A 27,780-nucleotide genomic window follows, 5' to 3' on the forward strand; every position below is an offset into this window, starting at 1 on the left:
TCAGAGCGAAGCCAATGCGCGCAAAATATCGCATCCTATGAATTACGAGTTGTTTTAATTTACTTGTATGTAAGTTGTATTGTTTTACTTTTTATTTTGTTACTTTTGACTATTCAGGCATCGAAAACGTTATCTTTCTTCTTTCACGATGCTGCAACGATACAAATGCATTTCACTTAGAAATGCGAAAGAAATATAGTTTGAGCTTTAAATTATACTTTCTCGACCCTTTGTTCAAATCTGGTATTTAACTTTGAAGTGCCGAAGACGGACAATTTGTCTGCCGGCAACTTTAAACATCTACAGCAATTATCGCTTAAGTGCATTTTCTCCTTCTAGTATACTTTATAGAGAAGTGTGATTTGAATAAATACGCGGCGAAATACGTCATTGATATATAGAAATAATGTAAAAACAGAAACTTAAATTGCAAGGGAAATTTTACAGTTTCGGGAAACCGCGTTTCATAAGGTATAACATGTTCTCTCACGAATCCGAAAGCAGGAAACGTTAAATGTGGAACAGCCGAATATTCGATACCGTGGCCGTGCACGATAAATCATCCTCGACTCGAGAGCTCGGTTTGCATATCTTAACATTATATCGATGGTAAATCAAGCACGAAGAAAGTCGTTTTCACCAGAGAGACGCGGTTTTTTATACAATTTAACACGAAACGAGGAGAAAAAAAACTGGGCAGTATATCTAACGTTCCGTCTGGAGTTAAGTAGCGTGGTTTATGCTCGCTTTTATGATGTCTCACATTTATAGGAGCCCCACCCTCCGAGAGGAAAGAGAGCGTATTCTCGTGACCGAGAGTCCCCCGTCAAGTCGTGCTCGCCGCGGCACTTCCGACCGACATAGAGACCGGAGACAAATACGTGCAATCCGCGAACACAATCAGGGAAGCTTTTACGACAGAAACAATTGCATATTACATTTTCCGCGGTCTGTGAAAGGACAAGAGTCTCCTCCTCTTTTTTCGTCCCCAGACTGCACGCGTAACAGTATTTTCATTTAATTTATTTTACAACGCGACTTCGCGAGATACCGTCATACACATGGTGTCGTCATGAATGCCACGTTCCATGAGGCGAGGCGAATTGAACTGCCACGAATTGCGAATTCATGCAACGTATATATGTAAAAGCGAAGGACAGCGATTTAGTGGCTGCATATTAAAACGAAGGAAATGATATTGTCGGCATTGCGCGTCGTAAATTTTTAATATTCCGCAGCCGAGTGTCTCGGGATACACTAAGCTCCCAATAAAGTTTCGCTTCGAGCTGAAGCTCCAGTCGAGACACTGTACGGAAGACACTGGTCTCTGTCTGCTTATACTTTCAGAATTGTTTGAATAATTCGGATGTGTTCGGCAATTTTGGCCATCGTTTATATCTCGCTATTGCTTAGCCTCTCACAATCAGTATCTTCTCCGTAGTTTCTCACTATCCCTAAGTTAGAACGAATTTTTTGGTCATCGCGTTACTTTTTGTCTAGATTTTGCTCAAGCAATTTATATACTAGGTATAACAGAGAAAGTCAACCGTCGTATCGAAACTCGCATCGATGTCGTGTCAAGGATCCCTGTTAATTGCAGGATGGATCTCCATTAACGTGATATCTCCTATAGAGACGTGCACATGTCCGGGATGTTCGGATAATGAACTGCTGACCGGGCGACATTACAGCCGATTATGTGGCATGTGTTAGCGGGTATTTCGGCTATCATTTATATTTTGGCCTATAGATCAAAGAGCACATTCACGTAGACGCGCGCCCTCGCAAAAGCGTGATGCCACTCCAAATTCCCGTGTATATCCTTATAAATTCCTTATAATCTTTGCGAATGTTATTTGGTAGAATTTACTTGATCTTTCTTTAGTATATTAAATAAAAAAGCTTATATTTTTTTCATAATGTTTGAAAAAAAAAAAGATTTTACACATATAAGTAGATACACGGAAAGAACAATTTTGCTGAATCCAGATCTGAAAATAATTTTTGTTCAATAATCAAAATTATTTTGTGCGAAAGTCAAAATGATTGCCAGAATATCAAAGCGTTTTATAGCAATACTTATCAGTTTTAACATTCCAACAAATTATTTTGGTGATTCAATAAAAAATTATTTTCTGTTTTTAACAAAATTTTTAGGTCTTTCAACAAAATCGTTCTTTCCGTGTATACATATAAAATAAAGTCAACAAAAGTACACAATATGATATTAATATGTCAAATTATTGAAATTATTATCATATTTTTCTCTATGTTATGAGAAAGAGGTTTAATGATGTTTGCAGTGTCTTTGCACGCGTTTAAATAATATATCTATTAATTCGAGGGCACATGTCCCTCGCTGTGTATCACGTACGAATAAAACATACGCGTCATACACGAGAGCTTATATGACTTTTTATTATATATGGATACCTGATCTATACGATAACGATTGGAAAATGGAGCACCATTGACGCTCGTTTGTATAATTCAGCAGCTGGGATATTAGCGCTACACGTCGCGCAAAGAACGACCGCTGGTTACCGCTCGTTCTAGCCGCGGAAGATATCGCTGCCATTAACAAGAGAGGGGGGGGGGAATTAAAGTTTCAGTGCCAACGAGAGAGCCTCGCGTTTTAGTGGAATCGTAGAGGATCCGATGTCCTCCGCGCTGCCGGTAATTAGCCAAGATTCCGAACGGAAGCGCCGGGCAATTTCAACCAATTGGAACGACAAACGCCACCGCTGCCGCCGACGCTGCCGAGTCGCGGTCGAATATAATGTTTCGCGCGTTATGGAACTGTGCACGCCGCGCGCTATGCACTGTTAATATAGGCAATTTGATACCGAGGCACCATTCGCTCGTTTTCAGCCGCGCGAATTCGTCCCATTTGATTTCTCCCGCAGAAGAGTTTTTCGCTTCGAAAATAAAATAAAAAAAACACTCGCACGTGCGATGGGGATTGAACAGGAAATTAAACTGCGACAATTTTTCCGTAAATCGTCGAACAAGAAATTGTTTGACGAGAGAAAAAAAATTATATTCTATTAATTTATAAGCGTTAAAACTTGAAATTTATTTTTAATTGATTGAGAATAAATTTTTTTTGTCGAAATTTGAGTATACTTGCTTTTCCCAATTTTATTACGTATTGTATTTAATTGCGTTTTTGCTAATACAAAGCCGCGAAATCTATACTTGATGCTCCTGCAATCCTTTTTGCCCGACTAATGTTGATTAATGGTTAATTCCGCAAGGAATTATCGTTAATCGAGGCTCGCCCATCCATTATCGTTCGGTAGACAGGCATTCTTGAACGCTCGTTGTCATTCTAATCGATACATTTGTCCTTAAACGGCACGGCGAGCGCATTAACAGCTCCTCCCCGCGAGAAGTCTATAGCACGCGTCCGGACTTTCAGCGACGGATTGTGACTCGCCACATCGATAAGGCGACTCCGGCAGGAAGCGAGAAGGCCTGACGGAGGCTCCTTCCTGAGGCCGTAAAATCCCAATGCTATTTCGTCGCCGAGCGAGGTCGACTGCTCGACTGTATATGTACACGCGCATGCACATAACTAGGACCCGTGATTCTTGTGGAGCCATTGAATATTCCGCGCGACCCAGATCGATTGGAGCCGCGCGAGCGACGCGCGCGTTAGCCCCCGTAGGTTTGCCGTAGGTCAAACGCGTCCTTTTGTGATCCTCGAGATCTGTCTTGTTTGCTGGAGACGTGGCGCGCCGCCCGGGCGGCAGCGGCGGCTCAAAAGCCCCGAACGATGAACGATCCGGATACGGCTAGATATTTTACTGCGGCACAAAGGCCGCTAGTTTACGTTCCGCGAGCCGGGGCCGTAGTCAAGCCGAAAAGTTTGCGGGTTGCTGGTAAGCCGACGCGACTCATTGATTTACGCTCGTTCGCTCAGGTCACTTTTGCCATTTATCACTTTCGCTTGCGTCCGGCATATGCACGTAACATATTCATATCCGGATAACAAATTCTTTATAACGTGACTCTATAATATCTGATGGTGGTGACTGTTAAAATTAGAAATTGTATCGCACCAACTTAAATGACTGGCACAATTGAATAATAATTTTTTATATTGATTCAAAAGCAACCCTCGTAAAGGGAAGTAATTTTTCATTTTCAACCATTTCCTTTTAAGATGTCTGTAAGGTAAATCGGTCTCACACAAAAAGCATTTCATGATTGATGTAACGAAAGTGTTGGAGAAAATAAATTTTTACACCCTTTGTTTCTTTTTGTGAAAAAAATCAGATGAATAATATTAATATTATAGTAATGTTTTTCACGTCGCTACTTTAATTTGCGTTATTTATATCTAATTATCTCTCAACGACTAAGCGCAAACTTTTTATGTCCCGTGAGGGACAAGTGCATGCGGAATTTTGTTCTCTTTTATGGAGAACGTGGGACCAATGTATCGCACGTGAGTTTATTCGAGCAGACTTAGATATGAGACTACGTCTGAGGGGCGTATTCTCTTGGCGGGTCTCCGGCGTTTTCCGGCCGGAAGCGAAATGCGATAGCGCGAAATATTGATGCGGCCTGTTGAATGAGATCAGCTGATCAGTCGGAAGGACATACCGAAAACTGGAGCAAGGATGGATGACCCAGTGACCTGCGGCTTTTTGTCTGATCCGTTCCTTCATAAGCGCCTTCTTGCTGCCGAAGAGCTTCATGGCCAACTTGTTGTCCGTCGGCTGGAACAGGGCCTGAAGCTGATTCTTCAGGAAGCTCTGCTTGACCTCCTGGCCCGGGAGGCCCGGGCCCGGTTCCTCCTTCGGCGTCCCATAGAGGGACACGTCGTCCACCCCGAAGTGGACCTTCCCGCTGCCTTTGTAATTCATCTCGTTGCCTGCAACACGATCGTGTTCAAGTCAGTGCCGCGACGACAATTCGTTCGTTATTCCGCGACTTTTTATCGTCACCCGATAGCGCCCGTCCGATAAACCAGAGCCGAGTCGTACGATAGCGCGGCTGCACAAAGCATAAATCGCGGACTGTCCGCAAGCATAACCGAACTTGTAAACTCACGTCACCACGATGGCGCCGGCACGTATGACTTAATGTCGTTAACCCGAAGTATCTTTATGGCTCGTGAAATAACTCACGTGAAATCTGCTGCGTATTAATTTCGCGGAACCTTTTAGAACTTATATGATTACAGGGTGCGTCAAATTTATTTTGTCTGTTTTCTCGAAAACGTTAATTATCTGATAAGTTTAAATGTTATTTGAACAACCTATTTAAAGTCCTGCACATGTCTTTATATGCACAGATACACAGTCGGAAAATTCTACGATATCATTCTGTATCTTTGTTTCGTTGCCCACATTTTTTTGCTTCGTAACGACATAATTGTATCTCTTTTTCTTGAAACAAAGAAGTTTTTGTCGAGAACTATTCAAGAATCACTTCTATGCATACATCAATAAAGCATGCATAATTTCCTCAGTTTTATATGCTATAATCTATATTAATTTTAATTAATTCCTGCAGCATGAATATCTCAATTTAATTTTCTAATTGTAAATTATTTATGTAAATAACTAATGAAATATTTCTGCATGTAAATAATTATGTTATACTGATACACGTATTTATTACGTTTATATAGATATTGCATTAATCCTAACTCACAGTATTATTTATGTCTTTATTATTTTTTTTATTACTTAAATCAGTTTTATATTTTCTTGCAAAAGTCTTGGTTTAGAAAGCAGTAGAAATGAAAGAGAGCCGATAAAGGAATACACAATCGTCGTTTATATCTTTCCTTCTCAAAAATAAATATCTGCCGGCGAAGCTGATGACTTTTATCGACAATCGCGTAAACGTTAACGGTTTATCAACACTCACCGGATTTACGCGGTTTACGAACGCCCCATAATGCCCAAGTTGAGATAAACTGCTCGTACGATCCTGGCCAGGAGTCGATATTGTTCGATTTCGAACCGTTTCGCGACGGCATGGCGCGTTGCTGCAGGAGCGGCTTCTCCAAGAAAACGGAGCCTTCTCCGTCGTCGGCGTGCAACGCCATGGCAGACGGGGGAACGAGATGAAACTGAGTATCGCGTTGACCCGGTCGAAAGGCAGCTACCGCTCGAGACACGCTTAAGTAACGGAACAAGGACGCGAAGAAGCGCGAGAAGAGATATCCACGCGCGTATGACCGGTTTTAGCCGGACGAACGAGTACATAAACCCGGTTCTTTTTTTCCCATATGTTGGTATACATTAATCCCCGGACTCTCTACCATGATTCCTGCCGATACGTATCGCAGTGGCGTAAGAAATTCAATATCGCAATTTATTGCGCCCGTCACGTTGTATACCGTATGATATTCGAGACGGACGGACGGACGGAATAGCCTTTGCTGTGTTTTAATCGTGAGCAATAAAAAAAGAGAGTAAAGAGAATGAAAACTATTGTACTGTTTCATATAATTGTTATTTGAGAAATGTATTTATCGGGAGGGGAGATATTACTTTAATAGAGATGAAATTTAAATCAGCATATTTACATTTTCAAAATTTTGTAAAGGAAATTTTGGAATTCTCTGTGTGACATTTAAGAGATTAATTTTATTTATTATTATTTCGAGAAAGAAAGACAGAAAGACAAAATTTTATATATAACTCATATCCTTGTAATTTTTATAGAAAATATTCAAAATTTTTAACTACCTACACAATACAAAATCAAATCATTTCAGATTCAAATCTTTACAGATCAATTACAATTTTATTTGCAGATTTTGTAAAGTACTCTGTAAAGATTCGATTTCCGGATTTCGAATCCGGAATAATTTGATTTTGTGTTATATTGTGTAGGTAGTTAAAAATTGTAAGCTAAAATCATACCATGTTATTTTTCGATAGAGTTATTTACGTTAAGAAAATGTTATCGTCAGAAGGTCTGCAAATTGATGTTTATGTTATTTTAATGGATGCGATTCACGGAATCGCCTATATTTGCATGAAATGTCAGATGTTTATTATATTCCAGTATCCACACGCACACGCTGTTTATCGTCATGTATTTCCAATTTCCGCGAAAGATTTGCATTTGTATGTGACGAATATTGCATTCAATATTAATTTAAAACCAGAAAAACGAGATGTCTGTAATGGATTATATTAATTTTAACGCAAAGGACACAGCGTTGAATTTGCATTTATAAATTCGCGTAAGTACGTCGCTAAAGAAAAACTCTATATACTTGGTATAATCGCCATATAATATTATTACTTTGCACGGGCATGTTAAATCATTCTTATTTTAAATAGTCTTATCCCGAAACAGCTTTAAGCATGCAGGTAATCGTTTCTCATGAAACATATTACGTTGCATTATACACGAAGAGCATATCCTCCAATATTTATATTCTCCCTTTACCTCTTTCTTTCGGGATCTCACGACATTTAATGTATTTTGCATTTCACTATCAATTTTCGCTTCGATGTTACTTGTATCGTGGTAATCTCGTTTGGCATTTCAATTATTTTTCTATAAAAAAAAAAATGAACAATGCACTCCTTTTTTCATCGTTATCAGTTACATCAGTCACATTTCATCAACAAACGCATTACATCTGCGCGTTGGACAATACGCGATGGACAATACGCTCGTTACACACGTGTACAGCGCGTGTCAGAGATCCGATCAGTGATTTATGACACCTCACCGCAAGCGCCACTACGCGACAATCGCACTCGCGTTACATCTGCGCGAAGCGGCGTTTAATTCGACGTTTATGAGCGTGTTCTGATTCGATTTAGTCGATCGATTGGCGCGACGTGGTTAAAAAATTAATGTATTGACGGTCTCACGAATAATGGAAAATTCAGCCTGTAATCTCGTGTCCAGTTCACTTCCGTGTGTGTGATTCGCGTAACGCGTGGACATTACGGATAACGCTCGATATTATAATAAAGCTAACGGCAACGCAGCGCGCAATGCAATCGTACAACTCATTCCCGTTGTTGGGATTGTATCGCTTTATTACGGCGGATCTCATTAAAGTCGTCGTTTTTACTCGCATTCTTTATATTCCTCCGACAAGTTTGTGAGGTTCGTAAGCTTAATTGGAATTTTTATAACGGTCGTAGACGTGCTTACGTTTTGCATTTTACGCAGATCTCTGTAAAATAACTTTTACATACCTCAAGCGAACCGTTCGTTTATTTGAGCGTTATTTGAACGACTACTTGTGAGACGTTGATGTTTGCACAACGGTATGAGTGATGACACTTTCACCGAGACTTTTGCAAAAATTATAGAGGCAATACAAACAATAAAAAATAATAATTTAATGTGGATTCTCTTAGGATTTCGTGAAATACAGTGTTATATACATATGTATATAATATGCATTCTGTCGCGCTGCATGAAAGTTACAATTTGTATATCGTCGTAATTAATCGAATCACCTAACTTTGAAACAATTGTCGACATTATCGTATTTACATTTTATGAAAATAAACTGTTTAATCAGTAGCAGTTCGTTTTAATGGCGAGCAACGTGTGTGAATTGCTGTAAACAATGTGCGGTGATAATTTAGATACATATCCTCAGTGCACATTTACAAAACATTCCGTTCCCGAATTGTGCACGAGGGACAAACCGTCGTATTTACGACTCTTTTAAGATCAGATCTCTCTTTCTCATTATCGATGCCCGGCGGTGCTTACCTGTGTCGCCCAGGAAATCGGTGATGAGCAGGGTCTCGTCGTCTAGAGCAGTGACGAGACTGTCCGTGCACGTGTTGGTGTTCTCGATGCTGATCTTGATGCTGTCATCTTTGTTGAGCCGTGGATGATTGTTCGCGGCGGGGTTGTTACCGGCGTGGCAGTTGTTGTTGCCGACCTGCTGGCCGAGCTGATGATGGGGAGAGCGCACGGATTCGGTGCTGCTGGTGTGCAAACTCACCCCCGTGGTCGCCCTTCCGTTCACCAGCCGTAAGCTCGGTGCCCGACGACCGCCTCCACCACCGCCGCCACCGGACCCGGTCACAGAACGGCCGCCACCGCCGCCGCCGCCGCCACCGCCGCCCTCGCCCTCCCTGCAACAAATTGTCCCCATTGTACAAGTGGGTTCCTCCTTTTTTCTCCGTTTCTCCACGAAGCTATAATCCGAATTAAATTCGCGAATTTTCGTCGAAGTTACTCCGCCTTTTTTTCAATTATACAGAGTTTTATCAACTCGAGGGAGTTTGACGTGAGAGTTTATAGCGAAGAATTGTTCTCCTTTTGCCAAGATTCGATAGAGTGTTATATCCTCTTGTAGAGAATTTGGAAAGAAAACACTACGAATATCTATATATAGCAGAGATAACTCTACTTCGTAGAATACATCAAAACCATCAAAGAAAAATTGGAATTGGGGCAACGACGCGGCACGTCGCGTGAAGCGGTTTTCACTATTCGCGCATACATGTTATTATGGAAATACTCGTAGCGACGCTTCGTATGTAGCACGGCGATTCGACACAATGAATACCGCGGCGCGTACCTCTCATATTTTCCAAAAGGCTCACAAGAATATATTAAAATATGAAATTTTGCAAATCTAACTAAGTTTCAAAATGTAGGTAAATAAATATTATTTTTAACTTTAAGATTTTAATTATTTGTTTGACTTAAGCTCGAGATTCATTCAACGAATTGCTCTTATTATCGAGCTCTTTTGTGCATGACGAAATTTTATAATTCCGTTTTATTTTTGAGTTATTAAGTAAAGATAATATTTGGATGAGGTTTAATGGCTTTTTATTTCGGAGCAAGAGACGTTCCGACGAGATTCTTCTACAAAATATAATGTGCAGGGTCTTCTGTAACATATTACACGTATATATTTCCAAAATAGACGTTTGGGAGAAAGTTCGGGAGGGGAAGATCTAATGGTCAATTACGCGTGACGCCGATCTCGCCGCTGGTATCGACAGCTCGTTCGACGTGACACCTGATACAGTAATGCCGATAATGCGTTTTCTCATCGTCGTGATGTCGCGTGCAACACATATATTCAGTTTGTCGCAAAACATCTCGGCAATAAATATTTTCTCCCGTACAATCACATCGCGGCGGCGGATTTTCGCTATTTGCACACACAAGCCGGCGCGGGCGCTTGCCCGTACTTCTTGCATGTATACCACTAACAAATATTCGATACCGTGAATTTGAACGCGCGGGAATGGACGGCATGCAGCGAAAGTGCAATGTTATCGCACTATCACGCTTTACGCACATGACATAAATCAAATTCATACGCGTGACTCGGGATCAAATTGTATTACCGAAATTGTTAGGAACCACAGGCTGATGGGCGGAACGGCGGCACTTCGTCAATTTCGGTCACGTCCCGTAAGGCATACAAAATCAGTCGGTCATTAAACGGTCATTGCTGGACCGACAATCTTTGGCTTGTCCAACGTTTGAAGCGTTTTCAACATCACAAAAATTTACGTGATTTTTTTCAAGATACTTAGAGAATTTTATATAAAATAATTTGTTGATATTAATCACTCGTATTTCTACAATTATTAAGTCGAATTTTACATAAAATTTTTTTACATAAAATTGAGGACTATTAGATTGCGTAATCGAATAAACATATTTAGATACTTTTTTCCTTTGCACTACTATTCTAATATTGTATAATCTTATAGGAACGAAAGGTATAAAAAAAGTTGCATAACATACAGGTAGAATAAATTAGTTGATTAAGCCAAAAGCGGACAGCCACCCAGAACGACGCACCGATAATAATTCGAGATCAAATCTTATTATTGTACTTATCGACAGTTTTCTGATAGATGCATTGATAAGTTATTTTTATCGCAATTATAAGATATCGCGATGTAACTCCTGCGGCATAAATTTTGTCACGAGTGTGCTCGTTTTTCTCCAAGCGGTAAGTTGAAAATAACGCAATTTCCGCCGCGCCGCATGATGCGCCAATAGCGTCCGTCCGCTATACGCATTCGACGGAAGAAAAACAAATTGTCGGAAATTTTATCGCGTTGATCTAAAGTGCGACGAAGTGCGGTCGCATATTAAATCACGTAGCGCGTTCGTAATAATTGCGCGTCAACGTGACGGGCAAATAAACCAGGCGTCAGGAAAGACGTCGGAAAAGACACGTAAAAATAGCGGACGCGGTACATCGAGCTCTCTTTACGGTTCGCGAGACGGATCTTTTCTTTCGAAAAGGCTGCCGGCGTAAAAGAAGCGACAGTAGCAATAGATGAGAAAAGACCACCAATGAAGAAGTGTTCTACGAAGTGCCTTGTCTCTCAATACAGGAAAAAGCGAAAAGGTAGAGACGGAGACAAGAGTAGGAGTGCGAGACGATAAAAGGAGAAAGAAATGAAATGTACAGGATGTTGCGAATAAACAGGATTCTAATGTCTAAAAAGCAGTAATTATTCGACAACGTAAAAAAAATTGCGCGGATGCGAGATTATAATTTGCTTTAAAATTGCATTATGCTTTCGTGAGTTCCAAATGTTTTTACAAGACTGTGCGATGGAAATCACGCTGTGGATTAAAAATTTAATACGTGAATTGATTTCATTTAAATTACATTTCCGATTTTGCGTTTTACATAAACGTTTAATTTTAGACATTTGTAGAAAATAGAATGTTTTCGTGGAAAATATTTTTACTAAATATTATGTCCTTTTTTATTTCTATTTTTTTACAAGACCGTAGGAATTTTACATTAAAATTTAAATTATATTTTGAGTTCTCTTTTCCTCTCTCTACCTTCCTCTTTGGCCAGAATCAATCCGTAATCTACATTATTTTATTGTTTTAGTAATGCTGAATTAATTAGTATTCTTTATTTAAATTTCAATGGAGAGACGTAGCTTTTTTGGTAGCAGCAGCGGATTGTAGCCGACGCGCGCACATGTCCGGCTTTCATAGAGATTCTAAATCTCGTCTAGAGGAACCCGCGGTGCCATTGTGGGCATCACTCGATACGTATGTATGTGTGCGTACGTGTTCGAACCGACCTCTAGTTAGCACCGGAATCTATTTTAAGAAACCTCCCCGCCGGGCAATGCGGTCGACCGCGGCAAAAAGCATTCGAGTCGAGAGATGTATGCGCCTCTCTCGAAAATACAAGACCGCCGGTGGAAAAAAGAGTGTCAAGGTTCGCTTTCGATTGCTATAGCTTTCTCAATTTGCCAAATGGCACGGCGAGCCGAGGGAACGACCTGACCCGAACTTTGTCTTTGACGAGGTTGTGCCATCGACGCGGATATTGGCCTTGGATGAGCGGGGTGTAACGGACTCTACAATGCTAGCTCATCTTAATTTCTGCTAATGTACAATATTTCGGCTACCCTTATTTAACTTCTAATTCAATATCACCATCTTTTATAATCACCTTCGCGAAATTAAATTGGCTGACGAATTATACTATTATTTTGTTAACAGAGACGGTGCTTTATTATTATTTTTTTTCATAAAATCTCTTTGCAGTGCGATATGCTAGGCGAAAAATATGTCTAACACAATGAATATTTGACTGTGACGAGTGACAGGCTACATTATAAATGTTACTACGGTTATTCATTTGAAGGAAATCAGGAAAAGTTGTTATTTGCGATAATCAGAAAGAAAGGAAATTATATATTCGCCGAACTGTGCGATATAGATTTTCTGTCTTATGCTGTTTGCCTTACGTATATGATCGTGCCTTCGTTTCTCGACCTCAATTTATCATGTTCTATCGAAAGGCGAATCGAATTGAACGTAAATCAATATTGGCGTCTTGCCTTGCTGAGGCGCAGACGAAGTTCGTAACATGCAGTAGAATCCTCTAATCGCGAAATACCTGAATCTAATTAAGATAGCACATAGTTATGAACACTCCGGTAATCAATACAGTGTAGACTGCCGCATTAGCATCCACGATTCTGCAATATGGCAAATTGGAAGTGTTTGAAAAATGACGCGATAAAAACAGAATATATTATATAATTTTTGTGCTGTATGAATTGTACTTAATGGATATTAACCACATCGTTTAAATTAAAATAGCGTTTTTTTTTTGTTAGTTGATATGCTGCATAATTGTTATGATACATCGTAAAAAAATTATATTCATATAATTATTCAATAAGATAATTGTATTTTTTTTTTACCTCGTTCGTTGTTTCCGCGTATTTCTACATTTTGACTATATTTATTTTCAAAACTTAAGTAATTTCTTACAAAAACATTATAATTGGACGCGTGAAAAATTAAGACAAGTTAATGAAAGTTAGTAAAAAAAAACACGTATGATTTATGTTATATTCCGATAGTTAATCACAACGTGAAATTAGATTTGACACGATATTTTAGTGTACAAAGATTGCGTACTACGTGACTCTTTGTTAGATATTATAGTTGATTTATAGCTTTTTTCATAATTGCAATTCTACACGTAATGTTCGTAATTATGATCGTTTACAGCTACACGTATTTATTAGCTAATTCGAGCTTTATACATAAACGATGTATTTTATAAGAAAAGCTATAAGTCTTTTCTTAAAATTATGCTCATGTGAACAGTATACACGTCATTCATGCTTCATTGTAAACATTGCAGTTTTTTACATAATTACAGCTCTGCGCTATCTTGATGGCGGATATCTCTTTAATCTTTTACTAATCGCGTCTCTTTTGCATTTTACGACGTGATAGAATGAATTAAGAAATATATTTTAATTTCTTAGCGGCAAAAAAGTATCTCGTAAAATATATAAAGGATCCTTAAATATTGGGTATTAATTCTGATGATAGGCTTCGAGGATTTCAAGAATTTTAAGGACTCTCACAAATTTGGTGCCTCGATTTCTCTTCTCGAGCGAAGTTTCAAGAGCGGCAGTCATTACCAACTTTTTAATATTCATTAAGAATTTTGGTATTTAATCTTCGAGTTAAGAACAATTCGTACTCTCGTTGCAAGGTCCGCTTTAATTCAACGATCAAGTTTTGTCATTTAGATACACACCCGAAAGCTCGTCTTTCTACGGTGGTTCGTGCAACATTTTTATTGAATACTAAAAAGCTTTTACTATTTCTCGTTTCCGGCGGACAGAATGTCATGTTCTTTTTATACGGTCTCCGACTTTCTGCCATTTTGGGCCGCGCAACGCCCGTACATTTATTCGGCACGGGGGCCAATGCAATTCCGACATTCCGGCACTCCGCAACGGCGGATTCGAGCGCTCGTCTCGGGATCGCGCAACAATAGAATTTCATGGTCCGACGAAAAACTATTATCGTCGTTATTGTCACGGCGGCGGTCGTAACGATCAAATCGGTGTACGTAGAATGTCGCGCGGTCGACCGCCCTTTCCCTTATATAAACTAAATAGACACCGAACCTCGACGAATAACCGAAGGGGAATTAATTTCGCACGGGAGAGTATTTGTATCCTCATATTTCTGTAATTTCTGTAATTTCACTTGGATGACAGTTGAAATTATTCACGCGAGATAGTATTTTAGAACGTCCAGAAATACGAATCGAGTTTTGCAGGACGCGGTCAGTAGATATGCATGCAGTCGCTCGAGATTGCATGCATATCTACACTGACCGCGCAAAAATGGCACATCCTCGGTAATAACTTTTAATTGCCTCCCATTCGAAAACTATGAAATCCCCCGGAAGCAGGAGGAGAGGAACAAAGATTTATTTATGTCTCTAATTTTACATTCTATATTTTACTGTCGACGCATTAACCTACACCGAGAGAAAAATATTTTGTATTTGTGACAACTATAATTGCTTGATAACTATAATGGTAAAAAAATTATGGTTAGCACTATTTTTATAGTTATTATTACTATAATGTTAGTAATAATGACCTTATATGTATAGTCCTACAAAATATAAAAAAATTTATTACTACAAATTATAATAATTTTATATATTAATATAGTAAACTATCAAGATATGTATGAGACAAATGAAATAAATATTTTAATATAGTAAATGCAACTGCAATTATAGTAAGTATAACTATTTTCTTAACAGTATCACTATTTGCTTACTATTTGTATTGTAATAATAAGTAAATACTAAAAAATAAATAAACGAGAAAATAATAATATCCACAATCATAATATATAACCATAATGTATTTTTAAAGCTATAATTTGCATGCATGCAAATTATAACCATGGTTAAATTAATTATAATTTTATAGCTGTCCCCGAAATTCACTATAAATTATAGTTAAATTATGGTTATTCCAACTATATTTTCCTCTCGGCGTACAATGTTATTGAAACGAAAGGAGCGATTTTATACTTTAATCATACATATGTATGTATATGTATGCAAATTCTTACATATCATAAACTTGGTGTGACATATCTTCTCAGACATTATTCTTGGCTCTCTCCGCTCATATCTTTTTATTCTATAATCTTGTTTCTGTCTACAGGATATCCTTCTTTTCTAATCTAAAGGATGTCTCTATTTGAGATGAAATACCATGATTTATTCATAATCTTAGTCAACGACATTCTGTATATGCAACTCACTCGACGAGATTTGATTTTTCTTCGCGTAAAGCGGCATCGCAAGTCGAGCTTGAAAGCAGGAGGTAACGAGTTGAAATGAACAGAACGCCTTTCACATAGGTACGGAAATATGCCCGCCGCGGGCCCGCCGGCAATTTATAACTGCGAATTTACGCCGCTGGGACGTACAAGCTCCTCGTCATAGCGCATTAAACGTTCCGCATATTAAACGCTCCGCCGCTTATGAGTAACAATATGACCCCAAGTGGTATTATTTGGAGAGAGAGAGAAAACATTTTACGTAAATGTAATCTTTCTTCTGCCGTTTCTTTGAAACATTTCTGCACAAGCAGAGCGATGACAGACCTTTTTGCACGGAATAATTAAAAATTTATTTTTTAATAACATAGATGTTGAAGAAGATTGATAAAGGAAGAACCCGAATTAGCTTGTCTTAAAAAAGTTTTGGAATTTATATACGATACATATTTTCGAGTAAAATAATTAAAAAGTTGGATGAAGTTCTCCGAAAAAGCTTCGTCTTCGTGAAAAAGTTATACATTGTATAATATAATTATAACAAAAATACGCAGAACTGAGTTAATATTTTATGTAAACTTGCTCAATTTTTATTTTTAATTCTTGTGTCAGAGCGTGTGTCTGTATACGTTGGAGCGCACGTATTCAGCGTACGTGTTGTTATCACATTCGTTCACGCACACTCAGTAAAGTCCAACAATGGACCGATTATGCTCGGTTGAGGTGCACGTGTCGCTTTGCACACCGGTCTCGTACGTGCGAGACGTTTACATTGAAGTAATTTAGAGTGATTATGTCAGAAATCAACAATAAAACAAGATACCAAACACAAGACACTTCAAGAACAGGAGTAGCTGACGGCATCGCGCAGCGTAACATTGACACCAAAATGACGCTTAAACTCGCCACGTTAGCAACTTCTTTCGTGTAAAAGTAGAACTTTAAGTATTATGCACATCCCAATTAATTCGAATACGGCAATTATTGCAGAACGATTATATATTGCAACCCGTGTACGAGTTCGGCTTTATAAATGTAGTGCCTCGTTATCGCGATATTTCCGAATTTTGCAGATATAATGTGATGCGAACAGATAGTGGAATACTTCAAAGCCAATTTGATAGTCCTAATGCATTGGATATTGGAATACTTTCGTAGACCGATTTCCATAAATGAGCATATAATATAGGCGCGGGAATTGGTTCCGGATAAATATTGGATACGTATTATAATTGTCCCACGTTCACATCGAACGATATGCCCGACACATTTTTCGTCGGCGGACCGTACGTGACACGTTTCACATGTTTGTCGATCATGCATGTCGTACAAATCGAGATCAAAGGATCACGGTAGGTTAACGATGACGCGAGATTTTCGTTATAAATTCGCGGGCTCGCGCGGGCGCGCCACGCGAAGTTTTAAGCTCCGAGTTTGTCTTATGGCGAGTCGGCGCACAATTTACTCCCCGGCGCAATCCCTGGTAGCTTACTCCCTCGATTGCTGGGGAAAAAAAGCGAGCTTTACTGACCCATTTACTTGCGCAGAGGCCGATTCGTTCGGATTAGCAGTACCTAGTTATACGCTCCATACAACCCGATTCTTATGCCGGCTTATCGGCCTTAACGCATTTGCGACTACTTGCAACACCGGCACTTTACGCCGTAAAAAAATGTTCAGCCTGCACTCGCGATTGCATGCGCTTACCAGTGGTATCGAAGAATATGCAACAATTGAAACAAATTAATTTTCGACGTTGATTTCATTTCGGTTGAATTAAAATAGGCAAATAGAGGTTAAAGAGAAATACATTGTAACAATAACGTTAATTATAATTATTATTGTAATATCGAAGGAAAATTTTATTATATTTATTAAAATAAAAATTGGAGAATTAAAGTTTAAATCTTTATCAAAAACAACTGTACCATATTGATGGAGAGCTTAATAAAAATTTCGTTTGATATGTAATAAATAAGAATAATTTTATATTATCGTGAATATGTTAATGTATTCCATCTCTTTGAAAGCATACATATTCATCAGTCGCTATAGTTGACATAATCGGGATAGTTCGACCCCCGCATTTCGCAAAATTTTCCGCGTATTCGCGGCTATGACGCCAAATTGAGTTTAACTCGGTGTTATATGTCATAGCGTAGGTTTGACATTAAACACAGTACAGTCACTACGAAATTTCACGCAACACGTACATTTCCACATTTCATATTTATTTAGAAATATCTAAAATTGGATACTCCCAGGTTGATCACTTTTGCGAACCGTTCATTTTATGTGATAAATCGACGGAATTTGTATGCAGCCATTTGTTTTAATCCGTGATACGTCGGGCACGACGGATTGATTATGGAAACGAGATTTTTAACGTCTCTCTCGACCTTGCCCGAATTTCGTTTGACGAATGATCTCTCGATGAGAACATGCTTTTTCACAAAAACGCAATACTTCCGACTCTCATAAATGTATCGATATATATACTCTGAATTTATTTCGCCGATTCCTCGATGGATGTATATTCGAGATTTATGATGAAGATTTGCGCTAACTAACACGGAATGAATAGTATTTTCTTGGCTTAATCTTTCGACATAAAGAATGACAGGAAAAAGAATTGATCGCATGTTTCTAATCGCGATGTTTACTACTGTTTCCTATCCTGTATATTTTTTTTTGTCGCTCAAATTTACTTTTTGCGTTGAAGCAGACGATTTCCTCGCGAATAATATATCGATATCAATAATAGCATACACGTGCGCGGAATGTTTGGGTAGCGTGAACACAAATCAGACACGATTTAATAACTGCATGTCGGGATTATTATATTGCCGTGCCTGATTGCGTCGGTTACTTTGCCGCAGATATTTAAATGTCGTGCGCATGTATATACGAAACTGGCCGAGGAAGTTCCACGAACTTTCACGGTGACGATATTCACGAAACCGAACAATCGAGCCGGACAATTCGCATTCGTTTGCCGCGTCTCTCCCGTCTCTCAATGCAGCTCGCGTTGCGCTCCGCGCGGACCGCACAATCGAGCGAATGGCTTAGAATTTTATGGAATTTCCTATATATGGCGCAGTACGTACGCCATGGGAATGCGCCGCGTGAGAGTTACGAATATCGCGCTCCTTTGCTCCACGGCAGTCCGGAGATGCATTATGTCCATGGCTTTTTATCCGGCGGATCAAGCGTGCAAACGCGGCCTCAATTAATCCCCGTGAATCGCTGCGAAATGGCATTGTACCGTCAAATCGCGCGTCGCCGTTATTCTCTACCCGCAAAGCGCGGGCATCATATACGCGTCCCATTCTGCGTTTAATTGAGTTTCTTTCCGTTTTGTCTCCTGTTTAACCGCCATTGTGATATGTGCGAATCGCATTAGCGCTTCTATTATCGCACGTTAAACAACGACATGCGAAACGATTGTCAATTTCCATTTATCGAAGAAGTTTCACGCGTTAATATTTATATATTATATACATATATCTCTGCTTTAAATCTTTTTAAATAATGCATTGATTTTTCTCATAAATAATTATAATGCATTAAATACTATAACATGACAATATTGTTGTTATATATATAATGTTATTGTTATATTAATATTAATGCATTATTTAAAAAGATTTAAAGCAGAGATATATAGTAAGTATTACCGCGCGAAAATTTTGTCATATAATCATGTTTATACGATAACAATTTTACACCATTTCTCTTGCAAATATTTGGAGAATATTGATAACGCGTAGGTAATTATCATGTGTTAGCTTTGAAATATCACACTTGCAAATAAAAATCTTGAATATGAAATAAATGAAAATCGGTTTTATATTAGTGAGTCAAAAACAGAGAGAGAGAGAGCAAGAGCGATATCATGGCATTTTAATGTAATTGCGAATTTTTATCGAATATAACAAATCGAATCGTTAAACGATATAAGGTTAGCTAAATGTCAGTTTATCGGTCAAATTTATTTTTCTTCAAATCAATGAATAGCTTACATATGAGTAGCGCATTATGAAGTTTTTCGTTTAATTAAATTATGCACATCCTCGCCATTTATGCCATCCCACATGTTATGATTAATAATGTCTGTATCAATATGTCTATATCATGAATCATCAGTTGCGCATAACGTTATGTAAATATAATAATATCGATACATTTCGCTTTCAATATGTGAAGACCTCAATTTATCTTTTTATCGTTTTATAGACAATAACAGAAAAATTTGGTCATGTCAGATGTTACTTAACATTTGGAAATCTTTATCAGCTGAAAAAAAACGACAGAGTTTTAAAATTACAGATATGTCACGGAGAGCTATCTGAATGTTATAGAATATTATTTTATTTCTATTTTTATGATTTTCATATCCTATTTATCAATGGAAATTTGACATTTATTAAAGGCAGTGAATAGAGCAATCAACGGTATTCTACGAAAAATCGCTTTTACTTAATAGCTGTTCTGTGTATGTGATCCCACTGGTAACATTATTAGTACAAAGCAGATCTCTACTCATTTACCATTGGACAAAGCCAAGTCTCCGATCGAAAATAACCTTCTTTTTCAACTAAATTATCTGTGTGAGCACCGTGAGTACCTCCGGGAAATACTTCGCCAAAGTATTGGTCTCATCGGTCTCACTGCCAGCGCACGTAATTCCTATACTTAAACTTAATCGCCTGAACGTAAGTCCAGCTTCCATGCGACCTTCCAAAATTAATCGTATAGAGAAATTGACAACCTTAATTAATTTTACACACATACATACACACGTGCAACATACGGTTTATTGGAAATTATTCTGAAATACATATAAAAATGATATTTATTCCATTTTTATACCGAACTGAATTGATTATGCAATTTATTTTATCCTAATGAGGAAGCCTCGAGAGTGTACTCATTTTAATTATATTTTTTTCTCTGTAGAAAACGAATGATTTCATTTCGTAATGTAGAAATGTATAAGAGACGTGCTAAAGTAATATTTATTTCTAAGAAACGAAAGTTACCTAACTGCCTTGTGAAACAATTACGATCTCGAAATTTGTACGAAGCGTTCCCGACGAAACGTTAAAAATTGGATTGCGGGCGCTTCCGCGAATCTTTCAATCGAGAAATGAAGTGTATTCTGGCTTGTGCAGACGCCAATCCCCACTTTCATCGATTAAACCCCCCGAGATATTCGCGTCACACCTGCGTTTCTCATTCGAATTCCGCGTCGATATACTATGAGTCTCTTCCTGCTATTTCTCGGCTTTGGCCACCGAAAAGGACACGTGGCGCGCATACGTGACGATGAAGATGCTTGAATGTGTGTCCGGAGAGACGTGTCCGGTCCCAATGTCAGAACGCTAATTAAAAGTGAACGTTTGAGTAAGTCGCTTTTAGCGGAGCATCTCTCTCGCTTGTTTTAGTCAACCAATGACTTTGCAGTCGCGTAAACAAAGGAGACGGTCGTATCTCTCCTTTGATTATCACCGGCGATAATTAACTCCAGTAGGTTTATTAACGACAGGAATTTCGCTAGCATTTATCGCACGATTACTATAGACATTGATTAGTTTACAATATTATGGTGATTAGCATTCTGGTTTTTATACGAGCGCTGTCACAGCGTCGAGATTCTCTGCGTTCTCAAGATGAATTATGTTTCCTCGAGTTTCTCATCACATTACGCTTACGTCATCGATATTTACATCTTCCTGCTGCCAATCCACTTTCTTAGTGCTTCTATTCTTTTCAGAAAAAAAGGTGTCTTTTGAGATAAAACTTTTGGGTTAGGTAGATTTGGGTTATATATTATAATAGAAACAATCACGATGAATATTTTTGTATGGCCACGAAAGAAGAAACGCGACTGATAGCAAAATTTTTAAATCGCAGACTGCGCCAGTCGGATGGTATTAACCAGTAGTGCGTTAATCGGTTTAAAATACGTTATCTTATCATTCTTAGCGATTTAGCCTACTGCTTGCATCGCAGTTGCACCAGCACGATAGAATCAATATTTGCAATACGGATTAAGTCCGGGAAATGTTTATCGTGTGAATCTAAAAGGAATTTCCGCAGAGGTATTTCATTTCTATTAATTCCTCTACTCATTGACACTGCGTCGAAAATGGAAAATCGTAATGAAGTAATAAATCAATAATAACGACAGGAGGAAGTTGTATCTTAAGAAAGTTCTCCAGAATAAATGAAAAAGGTATAAAATAAAAATATGACAGAAACATAGCTTCTTTTAGTTAAAAATAAATAGAAAATTAAAAGTTAATATCAAAACTTCTAATTGTGCCGAATTAAAGTGACAATAAATAGAATTAGACATCGTTAATTCGATTTAGTTTAAGATATGTATTTTAAAGAAAATTCTTCAGAATAAATGAAAAAGATACAGAATAAAAATATGACAGAAACTTAGCTTCTTTTAATTAAGAATCAATAAAAAATTAAAAGTTAATATCAGAAAATTCTAATTGTGCCGAATTAAAGTGACAATAAATTAGACATCGTTAATTCGATGTAGTTTAAGAAACATCAACATTTAGATAAAATATATGAGATTTCGTAGTAATCCGTAATTGACTATAAGGAATAATTCTGATAAATAATTATACATTAAACGATCGTTAATCATTCTGATATGCCACACACCTGACGAGTGTGACGCGGGATAATTAATGAGGAAGAATGCACCAGATGCACATTATGCTCTATACGAAAACGATATTATCATACTAAAAACGAATTCCTCTTCTCTACAATTTTGCGGTACGTTTTACGAACTAATTTTAGAGTTATGCGGAATAATGAGCGCGACCAAATGTTGCTGAATGTCAAATTTAAAGATCGCGAGTCGTTTTCTCAAATATCAACTGTATTATACGAACTTTATCACTGCGCGATGCAAACTTACCAATAAAGAGGCAAAATAATCTCATATAATGGTAAATCGATAGAAACGACGGACGTCTTTCAGATACTCTCTCAGAGATCTTTTCCGCGTTCGATCCTGGCACGAATCAACCGGCGCTCTTATGATTGATCCACTTGCCAAACGTGCGATTGCGTGAACGGATGCGAGGAGCGGAGGAACGTATCGCGTACTTCCAGCCGTCCGACGTACAAAATATATATCAGCTGTATTAAATTCGTCCGGGAATCCGAGAGGAAGGTCGGCCGGACGCCGCTTAGGCGGCCACAAATATTTTGCCACGCGCCCGTGCCGGAGAAAAAAAGTCCAGGCAACAAAATCCGTTGTTCAGAAACGCTCATCGAAATCCGTCGTGTGACACGATTTGCGCGCGCGCGCGCACATTCGGGCACGCGTGTCAAAACGCGCTACGGTATGCGATAACGGGTGAGAGAGGCGAGAATTGCTGCCGGGTAATTTTCTGTCACCGTAGAACAGCCGCGATAAGCGACTACGAGTATATCTTGCGATATGCAGATTATCGGGTGCCACAGCCGTTTCAATATTCCTTATCCGAGTGCTCGCCCGTCACAGCGAATACCGGAGTTTCTCTGGCAAAAGCTACAACACGGTGGTCGGTGTACATATCGCGGCTGCATCGACGTTTTCCCGTGATTTTGGAAATATTCCGTGGAATACAACCGGAAATATCTCCGTCGTTCGTGACACTTTTCCGATAAATCTCAGATCACCCCTATTACACGTATCGGCAGTAAAATTGAACCGCTCAATCATTATTTATGAACGTACAACGCGTACGGGAGTCAGTAAATTGATTCTAATTTTATATTGGCCAGAACTGTTTCGTGTATCGACACTGATTTTAATTGGTTAAACGTGTTTTTCCCCGTGAAATATGTGGTATTATTGTTTCGCGACGTATATGCGCCTCCTAACAAGAATTTTCTGTCGCTTTAATGGACGGCTGACGTTTGCGCATTTTCATCGGGAATTCAGAAAAGCTCGTTGAAAGCTACTTGAAAGGCAAGGCCGCCGGTGTACTTTGGACGGTCGGCAAACTCCGCGGAAATACTCTTGCATTCGATTTTACTCGCGTCAAAGCCCAGAAAAGCCACGCACAAACCTCGGAGATCCGATAGAGAACTCTTTGGAAATCGGAAAATCCCACTGAAAATATCGGCGAGCGCGAGCCGCGGCAGTCAACCCTGTAAGGAGCTTCCTGTTCTTTCTTCTCAACCGGAAGGAAACCACGCTTTTAAGGGTTGGCTCAATCGATCGGAGGGGAAAAAAATCAAGGGAGAAAAAAAAATGTCTTCACTCGTTTTATCGCGTTGCTTGATAATTCGCACGTTTCTATCCACTTCACACTTGATTTATTCACGGCTGCATCCGTTCGTTGCGCGAACCCGGCGGACGGCGCGAGAACGAATGCGAGGAATGCCTGCTACTTACTGTGCTAATCGTAGAGCGATCTAACGCACGTTCGTCAAAAGGAATTCGGACCCGTGTCCTCGCTGCTTTTTCCTCTTCCGGCTCGTTCAGTGCTGCCGCGAGCCGCTGACGATTTCTCGTCGGCTCCACGCTCGATTGATTCGAGCGTTACGCGCGACCTTTCACGACGGTCGCGTATCCACAACGGGCGGGAGCGACAGTGCGATTCATCACCCTGAGAATCCTCGTCCTTCACCGGTCTCCTTCAACGTCACGTCCGACAGACCTGCGCCGAATTCGCGAACAGTTGGAGCGATAAGGATCGGTTCGTCCGCGACGATCGAACGACTCGAGATTCGCACGCACGTTTTGAACTTGATTGCACTCAAGCGATAGCTGGATGGTTGGATAACTCTACTTCTAGATTAGATAATAGGTTAATTAACTCTAGACTGGATAATTAATTCTGGACTGGATGATCCCTGATTGACACTTGATGTGGTCCCGTGCGTGAGAAAGAGAGAGAGAGAGAGCACGATGATTTATTCGTTGATAGGAAGAATGTCGGAAACTGCCGTTCGCGAAAATCGACGCTCGGGCATCAGCGGCACCGTGTAATGTCAGCTGCCGCTGCCGGCTGATTCGAGTCGGGGAGTCGGGAACGCGCGCACGTGTCGACGGTCGATCGTCGGACTGTCGCCGGAGCGAGCGGCGGCGAACAGCTGATCGGTGGTGGGTCGAGAGCGAATCGACCGACCTGCCCGACTCCTGCGAACCGACTAAACGCGCGCTCTCTCTCTCTCGTCGCCGGTTCTCCTCGCGCGGCCCCGCAGCCTCCGACTCGGCCCGCGACACGGGTTCTCGCCGGTCACGGGGTGTCTCCGACCGAAATCACGATCGCACCACGGTAACCATCCACTCGGCGGCGCGGCGCGAGATTCCCCTCGGTACCGTGGCCAGCTGGGGTACGGCGTGCGTAGGCGGTGTCTCGGCGCGCACGTGCTGGACCACGAAAAGGCAGACGGCCGATCAAAGGCCGGAGTCCGACCGCCCGGCCGCTCTCCGACTTGCTCTGCACCGGCTACGCTTCCACTGCAGCTCGACTAACTGAACTGGGCTGGCTTGACTGAAGTGCATAGCTCAAGCAGCTCCTTCGCGGTACATCCGCGCCACCGGAACCACCGCGTTCTCTCTCTTTATCTGTCTCTATTTCCATCTCTTTTTCTCTCCCGCTACACCTAGCCTCGCGGAACGGCCGATGTTCGAATTGCGCCGAGACAAGAGGAAGAGCGAGGAAGGAGACGCAAGGTGCAGGGCGCAGGGGCATAACGTATATAGGTGGGAGAGGGAAGGCAAGAGGGACGAATGGGCGGAAAGAGGAGAGAAGAATTTTCTTCTGACTCCTTGAGTTTGTCGCAGCATGCATTTTCCGCACGCGACTTGATTTCTTGATTATTGCAGGTGCATTATTAAACTAGCTCTAAACTAGTTTCTTCTTTGGCAGCTATAGTATTTCCCATGCTAATTCGGAATTGCGATTCCAGATTTCTTGGAAGCTATGAGTATTTTCTTCAATATTTACATTTTGTATGCTGAACAGACAGAACAAAATTTCTTTTCTGATTTTTTAATTTACACGCTTTTGCGTTTTTCTTGTACGATACTCATAGTTTTTTTTTTTTGTCAAATATTATCATCTAATAAACAAAACGCAAATTGTGTTTTAAGGATTTATATAAAATAAATAGAAGCTTATATAAATATAAAATATCGAGTAAGAAAAATACACAGAAGGAAAATTCGAATGTTGAAAATAAAATAGATCGCGAGGAAATTATATATATACATGTCTACATCGCGGTGGCTCTCGATTATTCAGCATATGTATATACATTTTGTTCTTCTATCAATAAAGATTTCTATAGGAAAACTCGCGTTTTATTTTTCGCAGTGAGAATACGACATTATGCAGCGAGTCGCCACTTTGCGAAAACGGCGTCCTACGGTGACGAGGTTCGGCGCCGAGTGATTTTATCGGCGCCGCGTACCTCGTCAAATATGAAAACGCGGATTTTCAAGGATAACACGCGAAATTGGAGCTGCGCGAAGGATTTTCCAAGGAGGATTATCGCGGGCTACTCGTGCGTGCTATTGACCGGAATAATTTGTTCGTTCTTGTTACGCCTCGGCGTTTTCAAATTCACAAATTGCACGAGGCACTCGTTATTTCAAGGGTCTCCATCAATCAATTCGAGCTTAAACAATTTATATATTTTGAGTGCATTATGCAATTACGTTGTCAGCTTACGGTATATATCTATATTTGAATTTTAATCGGTTTTTTTTTTAAACAAAAACTCGCAAATAGCGTCATCTCACTTCGCTTGACGCATATACGTGCACATATACGTCATAAAATTCCACTTAAGGTAATTGGCGTATAAATAATTGATTATTAAATCTACTAGGGTAATGTTATACATTTTGTCGTGTATGCGTGTTCAAGCGCGCGCGGCGCTGCGAAAAATATCGAGGGCGAGGTAAATTTCGGATGTAGCCTGAGAGCCCGACTAACGTGATGCGGTGGCGATGCGGAATAAATTTGATGGCACGTCGATACTATCCCCGGGGGGATTCTTTTTGGCGCGCCACGAGGTACGTAAACAACATCGAAATATAATTAACCGCGGTCTCTCGCGCCTTGCCCGAGTTTAATTCGACATGTTAAATCGGCGCACGGCACGGCCTCGCCTGCACCTGTGCCGTTAGGAAGGAATGCCCATTATTCAACGTGTTCATTGCTAAATCGCGCGTGCCCTTGTTAACTTGCGCTTGTGCTACCGAAAGAAGTGCATGTCCTTCATCCATCTCGCCTGCGTGGCACGGCGCGGTGGAAAGAACGGAAGAGAAAAATAAGGAAGTAGGATTTCAACGCGCACAGATACACATTCCTCGCGCGTGGATAAACATGTCAGTGGCATTCGACTGGCAGTCGATAGCAAACATGTTCGCTTTGAAAACATTCGTAAATTTCACGCAACTTTTCTCTCACGGACGAACGAATGTGATTGCACGGGGCGTAGGGGACGAAACATCGTGGAATGTCAGAAATTCTTATTTGCATATATTGCCTGCACGCGCGCGCTGTACTTTTGATGCAGACGACGCGCTCACATTCGGATTTGTGTTGCGAGTGCCCAGCAAAATACTCATTGTCAGTTTTACAAGTCCGTTAACGATAATTTGATTGCAATGCGCTACCCGCGCTGGTTAACGATACGTTGTAATTATAACGGGTGATTAAACTGTAAAACAGCGGAATGCATTGCAATTAACTCATCCGCTGCGGATACGTTTCGCAAACAATAAACTATTATCACGCCCTATCGCACTTCGACGTATTTCCGATCGTCACGGTAATAAACGAGACAAATGATTTGCGCGAACCTATACGGCTCGTACAAATAATTACGTCTAATTAACAGAATTATCGTATGGAGTGTTTGAACGATGAACGGCACTATGTTTGAAAATAAAGAAAATTATGATTATATCGACGATACGTTCACAGTTATTTAACATTCACGAGACGTTTTAAAAGTTTAATAAAATTTAACGAGATTAAATGCTTAATTTTTCACAATTTGGTTTTTTATTCTAATTCATCTTATACTTTTAACAGATATTTAATTTAAAAATTTGTCTGCTTTAAAGTATATAATATTTAGAGCAAAAGTAATATTATATATATTATGCAGTAAAAGAAAATCGTCTTTGCGAAGAAG

General features: G+C 39.8%; 1 protein-coding gene across 3 annotated transcripts in view; it reads right to left on the bottom strand.

Moving 5' to 3' along the window:
• LOC105456869 (potassium/sodium hyperpolarization-activated cyclic nucleotide-gated channel 2) overlaps positions 1-6,067 on the bottom strand; it is a 59,539-nt gene extending 53,472 nt beyond the window's left edge. For all 3 annotated transcript variants that reach the window (XM_011701213.1, XM_011701212.1, XM_011701211.1), the window contains exons 1-2: positions 5,887-6,067; positions 4,612-4,882 (exon numbers count right to left, since the gene is read on the bottom strand). In XM_011701213.1, coding sequence (XP_011699515.1) covers positions 4,612-4,882; positions 5,887-6,067 — 452 coding nt within the window. The remainder of the gene's footprint in view (positions 1-4,611; positions 4,883-5,886) is intronic.
• Positions 6,068-27,780: the final 21,713 nt, after the last annotated feature.

Source organism: Wasmannia auropunctata, unplaced genomic scaffold (assembly GCF_000956235.1).
Source record: "Wasmannia auropunctata unplaced genomic scaffold, wasmannia.A_1.0 LD335514.1, whole genome shotgun sequence".
NCBI lineage: Eukaryota > Metazoa > Arthropoda > Insecta > Hymenoptera > Formicidae > Wasmannia > Wasmannia auropunctata.